This window comes from Syngnathus typhle, linkage group LG16 (assembly GCF_033458585.1).
Source record: "Syngnathus typhle isolate RoL2023-S1 ecotype Sweden linkage group LG16, RoL_Styp_1.0, whole genome shotgun sequence".
Lineage (NCBI taxonomy): Eukaryota > Metazoa > Chordata > Actinopteri > Syngnathiformes > Syngnathidae > Syngnathus > Syngnathus typhle.
This window is the reverse complement of record NC_083753.1, coordinates 159240-165871: the sequence shown is the minus strand read 5'-3', so window position 1 is coordinate 165871 and position 6632 is coordinate 159240. Positions and strand designations below refer to the sequence as shown.

Here is a 6632-nt window from a genome sequence, read left to right as displayed (position 1 = left end):
TGCATGAATCAGTATGAATGCATAGTAGTATCAATACAAAATATATTTGCCTTACATTTTCATGTTGTCAGGGTCATTACAGTCAATTCTGAATACAACTTTGATCTCCACTCAACAAAAGCACTGATTTAAAATGTGTATGTCAATCTTTGTATTGTTTTTTTTTCCCCAAACTTGCAAAAAAATATGCACAACAGCTTGGCATTTTTTTTCTCTTGTGTCGTGTTGAACGGAGGCTCTGTTATGTTTTATCATGCCAACAATAACGCTTAAAAAAAACATGCGTCAAATGTACTAGCAGTAGTATGCGCTACACCGGATGTTTGCTCGAGTCGCCCTTCAGCGTAAAATCATATCCGTTCTTTTATCACGTGTGCATTTTACTTTGACGTGTCTCACATCCGCTGTCGATATCTCCAAGCAGAAAGGCGAAACTCACCAGCGCACTTCGCCACCAAATGACATCAAGCAACAACACTGAGACTCTCCTCTTGACCATCATTTATTTGAAACTCTTTTTCTTTGTTTTGGAGCGGGGGAAAAAAAACAAGCTTTGTTTTTTATGAAGAATGGGCTGTGCAATATCCGGCTTGGCTAAAACTGCAGAAATTGGAGAAAAAAGCACTCATGATGTTGGTAGAGGAGGAGGACGACATCCCAGCCAAAACCAGATTGACATGATTAAGGAGTCGTGGAAAGTTATTAGGGATGACATTGCAAAAGTTGGCATCATAGTGTTTGTCAGGTAAGACCGTTGACCAGTTTTAAAGAACTTAACTTATTGTTGCATGCACAATAAGCTCATTAGAAAATGTGGACATATGGATGCGGTATTCTTCCATCCCATCATACTCTGCTACAATTCATCTATATCAACTGTATTTAAAGAAGAAATGCAAAACTGATCTGAATGCAAACTCTAAAGAAATTTGACTTTCAGGGCTCCACACTAACTTTTTCAACTCGTAGAGTGCAGTGGCCCCTAACTTAAAATGTTAGGGGTGCAAGTAGGCAATTTAGCCGTGCAAACAGTACTTATATATATATATACTGAATATATATATATATATATATATATATATATATATATATATATATATATATATATATATATATATATATATATATATATATATATATATATATATATATATATATATATATATTCAGTCCACGTGTGCACTATGCTATTGGTGTCAGCAAAAAAAAATATTCAAGAATAATCCTTTTAAAAACGGCCCTTAATAGGTTCAGTTACGCAACTTATTAGATGGCATGGGTGTACCTAATGTAGTGACATGTGAAACTATATGACGTATGTGGTGGGTGTTTAGGCCTCAGCTGTTGGATGTAGAGCACGGGTGTTGTAGGTCACTTGGCTTGGAGCCCAATTAATGACATGTGTCCCCAGTGTGACCTTAGCGTGTTTGTCTGGGAATGGATGTACCGCTTCTGGCTATACCGCAGAGCCTTGCCATGACTATTATTGTAAAAATAGACTTTCATCTCCCTCCACAAATATGCTTTCTTCTAGAGTTTTAGCTCAGATAAGACATAGGCCTGAACATATGCAGCACCAATTAAAATTCCATGTGTGTTTACAGTGGCACATTGTGTGGAAAAGAATGTGTTCGTTTCCAAAGGGGGTGAACACGTGCGTGTGTGTGTGTGTGTGTGCGTGTGTGCGTGTGTGTGTGTGTGTGACATATATGTATATATATATATATGTTATGTGATAAATATATATATTTATAGATAGACAGATAGATAGATAGATAGATAGATAGATAGATAGATAGATAGATAGATAGATAGATAGATAGATAGATAGATAGATAGATAGATAGATAGATAGATAGATAGATAGATAGATAGATAGATAGATAGATAGATAGATAGATAGATATTTATCAGATAAGACATATATATATATATATATATATATATATATATATATATATATAGATAGATAGATAAACGAGGGATTACTGTATATACACAGCTTCACCCATGTCTGCTTGATGCCGTTGTCTTGGTAACAGGCTCTTTGAGACCCACCCCGAATGCAAGGACGTGTTCTTCCTGTTCCGAGATGTCGAGGACCTAGAGAGGCTGCGGACCAACCGTGAACTGAGAGCACACGGACTGCGGTAAGTCACATGGTCAGTCAGTTAAGCTTGAACACTCAAATTTCATATGCAATCCAAACCAAATTATTGATACATATATGAATACTTCTTTGGAGGATAGAGTTTTTTTTCATTGTTCTTTTATAAGAGATCTAAAATCAATCATATAAATCATAAGCTCCACGCACACACTGTCTGAGAGCTGTCACATCACTCTCACATCCAGTTTGATGCTTTTTCTTCTCTTTTTCAGAGTCATGTCTTTTATTGAGAAAAGTGTAGCCAGGTTGGACCAACTGGAGCAACTGGAGGCTCTGGCCATGGAGCTTGGAAAAAGCCATTACCACTACAATGCTCCTCCCAAATACTACAGTGTAAGAAGGGTGTTGAAGTCCATTCCTCGGGGGCCGCGTTCCAATATGTTTTCCACGTTACCCTCGTTAAACACACCTGAGTGAAAAGTTCAGTTCATTTTCACGTTCTTCAGGAGCTTAACTTTTGCCACAGGTGCACTTAATGAGGGAATCTTGGAAAACATGTTGGAATGCGGCCCCAGAGGACTGGAGAGCGACACCCCTGTAATCCACCTCTTAATACCACCATTAGTCCCATCGCTAACTACTGATTGTGATGGCCCATCCATAATCCCCAAAGAATACATGACATATCACAAATTGCAGTGGACCTTGCTGGTCCTGATAGCTACGTTTCACATTTTGGCAGTATGTCGGAGCAGAATTCATCAGTGCCGTGCAGCCCATCTTGAAGGACAGATGGACAACTGAGCTGGAGGAGGCTTGGAAGGTGAGAAACGCACATCTTCCTTTAATACAGTGCTTCTCAAATAGTGGGGCGCGCCCCCCTTGGGGGGCGCGGTGCTATTCCTGGGGGGGCGCGTGTGACCCTGGGGAACAGGCTTTTTTTTTGGCAGTACTAGAATAAAGTGTAATTGCGCGTTTACTACAGCAGGGGGCAGTGGCGCTCTCATTGTTACTTCTGTCACGTTTGCGACAGTGCAACATTTTACGACTTACAAGACAAGTTAGGATAGTCACGGTGGGGAGGGGGGCGCGAATAGTTTTCTTCTTGCTAGGGGGGGGCGTAACAGAAAATAATTGAGAAGCACTGGGTTAAATAAAGGTTAACCTAAAAAAAAAAAAAAAAAAAAAAAAAAAAGTGAACCCTGAACTTTGAACCCGCGGTGACCCCGCGGTGACCCCGTGGTGACCCCGTGGTGACCCCTGGGTGACCCCTGGGTGACCTTTGAACCCTGAACTTTCAACTCTAGTTAAAAATCGAAAATGTGCACATGACCCCGTGAACTTTGAACCGACCTTTGACCCCTGGGTGAACTTTGAACCGTAAACTTTGACCTTTGACCCCTAGCTAATTACGTTTTTTTTTTTTTTTTTAAACCGGCATAGCAGAACGATCCATGGTCTTCAGATGCCGCGCTGTCGCCATCTCCTGGTCAGTTAGTGAAATGCTTTTGCTGATGTTTTTTTTTCTCTCAATTAAAACAAATCAATTAGCCAGTTGGTTTTCTTTATTTAATATCTATTATCAGACAAAACCAAATTGTGAATCAGTCACCTAGGCTATAGCAAAACAAACAATCCATGGTCTTCAGATGCCACGCTGTCGCCATCTCCTGGTCAGCTAGTGAAATGCTTTTGCTGTTTTTTTTCCCTCTCAATTAAAACAAATCAATCAGCCAGTTGGCTTTCTTTATTTAATATCTGATATCAGACAAAACCAAATTGTGAATCAGTCACCTAGGCCAGTGCTTCTCAAATAGTGGGGCACGCCCCCCTTGGGGGGCGCGGTGCTATTCCTGGGGGGGCGCGTGTGACCCTGGGGAACAGGCTTTTTTTTTTGGCAGTACTAGAATAAAGTGTAATTGCGCGTTTACTACAGCAGGGGGCAGTGGCGCTCTCATTGTTACTTCTGTCACGTTTGCGACAGTGCAACATTTTACGACTTACAAGACAAGTTAGGATAGTCACGGTGGGGAGGGGGGGCGCGAATAGTTTTCTTCTTGCTAGGGGGGGGGGCGTAACAGAAAATAATTGAGAAGCACTGCTTTAATAAAATGTACATGCCGCAACATTTTCTAATACTAAATGACCGGGTGACTTTTGTCTTGGGACTTATTGTCCAGGTCAGTCAGGTTTTATTGAGTATGTGCTGGCCTCTTGTGGTTGAAAGTATTGTTGCCCGTGTGTGGAGTGTTGTAGTGGTAATGGCTTTTTCCAGACCATGTTCCGGTATGTGACCCGCCTGATGAAGAAAGGCTACGAGGACGAGGACAGACAGAACCAGGCGGCAGTCTCCCCTAAGGAAAGAGGAGACAAGCGAAATGCAGCACTCTGAAAGGCTCACTTTGTCCTTCAATAGCAAAATGGACACAAACAGTGACTTTTTTTTAACAGCACTTTATTAGTCAACTTCAATTTTGCTGCAGGTCCGATATAGCACGCTGCCCCGGACGCTCAGGATTTCCCATTCAGAAGTCAAACGCGCCTGCCATAGTTCGGGATTCTGGGCAGTTGAAGACCATACTGAAATCTGCTTCCCATTTTCTATGAACTGAAGCTTTTGACAGAAAATGGAGTTTGAAAAAGAAAGAAGTAACGAGTGGCAGCTTCATATATCCACTGTACATGACATGATTACATGAGAAAAAAAAAAACTTTTGAAACACATGAAATGTGATTTTAGTGAAACATTTCATTCCATCTCTTCGAAAGATATACACACCTCCCCTTTAAAAAAAAAAAAAGAAAAACGCTCAAACATAAAAAGTGACTGCTTTCACAATTGTTATTTGAACATAAATAGAAAGCGTAGCCATTTAACCAAAGAAAATGCATCCAACTGTGTGGATTTTCTCCAGAGTTCCATTTGTGCAGTACAAGAAATCCTCCCAGATGGCACGGAAAAGTCATTGACGACACGTGATCATGGCAAAATATCAAAGTGATCACCGGGTGGATGAACCGAGACTGACCCGGGTGGGAGCCGCCCCCATCTTCTCAGAAAGGAACGGGATCAGTTCATGAGCCCTTGAGTCTGTTGCTCACTGGGTGGCTTTGCTCTTCTTGCTTTTGCTCTTCTTGTCTTTCTTTTTCAAGCCGTCGATATGCGCTCGCAGGAGGTTGGAGTAGGCCTGCAAATAATTGCTTCCATCAGTATTCAGCACATTGTTTGAAATTCACACTTGCAGATTGCCAAAACGTACCATCTGAAACTTGATTACTTCTTTGGTGCTGACCTGTAAGATAAAATGTAGAGTAAATGAAAAGAAGCATATAATGAGTCAGGAGGGGAAAAACACAACAGTATTCACCACTGTGCTGATTTTCTTTTTGCCATCCGAAGCTCTGAGAAGACATTTATTATCTGCAGGCTCAAAAGACTCTAAGTTGCCTTTCCTGGGCATGGGCTTGGTCCTCCCGTCATCTGGAGGACAAAAAAAAATCTCTTTAAAGATGCCATTACCAACATGCCACTAACCACTAAGTGCTTCACAGGGCTGCAAGTAGACAATTCATTCCTCAGATTTAGATTAAAAAAAAGATGGAAAAAATTATCTTCATCAAAAACGGCACAAATGAATACTCTCTTGCAGTGTGGAGGTGTTCAATACGACTTTTTCAGATTAATACCAGTACAAGTTCTCAACGCTTGAGTAATCACCGATACCATTACCATACATGACACACACACACACACACGTGATGTTAAAATGACATGCAAGGGCAAGCGGTCGGCCTACTTACACTTTTTCAAAGTGATGACAACACTACCGGATGATCTGCACTTTTGGAATAAACGTGTGAGCTCTGTGAGGAACTACAGAAAACAAAAAAAAATTAGCACAATTGCTTAGTCACTTGGGTCACGCACATATGCATACACAAATGTAGACCAAGTTAACTTTATGGCAAGGTTTTGACGAAAAAAAAACCTAGTAATTATTTTTGCAGACATAAAACTGCGTTTTACTCAATAAATCAATTCTTAATGTTACAATTATTTGACAAGTTTACAGCTTGATATTATCAGGACCCAGATTCGTCTACAGTACTGACTGGCGTTTACCGAATGATACTTAGGTGCACGCTTTAAATTAATGGCAAAGCATATACATGACAACAGAACTGACGTTGCCTCTTACCGAATCGTTTTCAAGCAGCACCATTTTTGTGACCTGAGAGAAACGTAGGATTAGCTCAACAGCCGGACGCTAACAGCTACATGCACACGTACTACTAGTGGTGCGTGCGCTCTTCCTCCTCTCGTCTCCACTTCCGCCAATCTCCCCTTCATTTACCACAGCGCCGTCTTGTGGCTCGGAGGATGTAATGTCTGACGCTGATCTTCAAAACTTGCCTAGTCAGTGTGCTCAACTGTCAAACTACTCATCGTAATCAATAAAATAACGATTAAAAATAACATCTGCATAGCTCCATTGAAATCAATTCTAATTAAAAACAATCA

General features: G+C 40.8%; 2 protein-coding genes across 2 annotated transcripts; one reads left to right on the top strand and one right to left on the bottom strand.

Moving 5' to 3' along the window:
• Window positions 1–127: 127 nt before the first annotated feature.
• On the top strand, window positions 128–4890 carry xgb (x globin). The gene is made up of 5 exons (XM_061301721.1): window positions 128–745; window positions 2043–2150; window positions 2383–2503; window positions 2853–2933; window positions 4386–4890. Exons 1-5 carry the CDS (start codon window positions 570–572, stop codon window positions 4500–4502), a joined length of 603 nt encoding a protein of 200 aa, XP_061157705.1. The 5' UTR covers window positions 128–569; the 3' UTR covers window positions 4503–4890.
• srp14 (signal recognition particle 14) lies at window positions 4837–6466 on the bottom strand. Its single transcript, XM_061301722.1, has 5 exons — window positions 6310–6466; window positions 5912–5984; window positions 5479–5591; window positions 5371–5403; window positions 4837–5298 (listed from the first exon to the last, which is right to left on the bottom strand). Exons 1-5 carry the CDS (start codon window positions 6331–6333, stop codon window positions 5209–5211), a joined length of 333 nt encoding a protein of 110 aa, XP_061157706.1. The 5' UTR covers window positions 6334–6466; the 3' UTR covers window positions 4837–5208.
• Between the last annotated feature and the right edge of the window lie 166 nt (window positions 6467–6632).

Excerpts from the sequence above, each read along its gene's own strand:
- xgb (XM_061301721.1), top strand. The coding sequence starts at position 570 with ATGGGCTGTGCAATATCCGGCTTGGCTAAAACTGCAGAAATTGGAGAA. Across the intron at positions 746-2,042 it reads GGCATCATAGTGTTTGTCAG|GCTCTTTGAGACCCACCCCG; the intron begins GTAAGACCGTTG and ends TCTTGGTAACAG. Across the intron at positions 2,151-2,382 it reads CTGAGAGCACACGGACTGCG|AGTCATGTCTTTTATTGAGA; the intron begins GTAAGTCACATG and ends TCTCTTTTTCAG.
- srp14 (XM_061301722.1), bottom strand. The coding sequence starts at position 6,333 with ATGGTGCTGCTTGAAAACGATTCG. Across the intron at positions 5,592-5,911 it reads TGTCATCACTTTGAAAAAGT|ATGACGGGAGGACCAAGCCC; the intron begins GTAAGTAGGCCG and ends TTTGTCCTCCAG. Across the intron at positions 5,404-5,478 it reads AAAAGAAAATCAGCACAGTG|GTCAGCACCAAAGAAGTAAT; the intron begins GTGAATACTGTT and ends TTTATCTTACAG.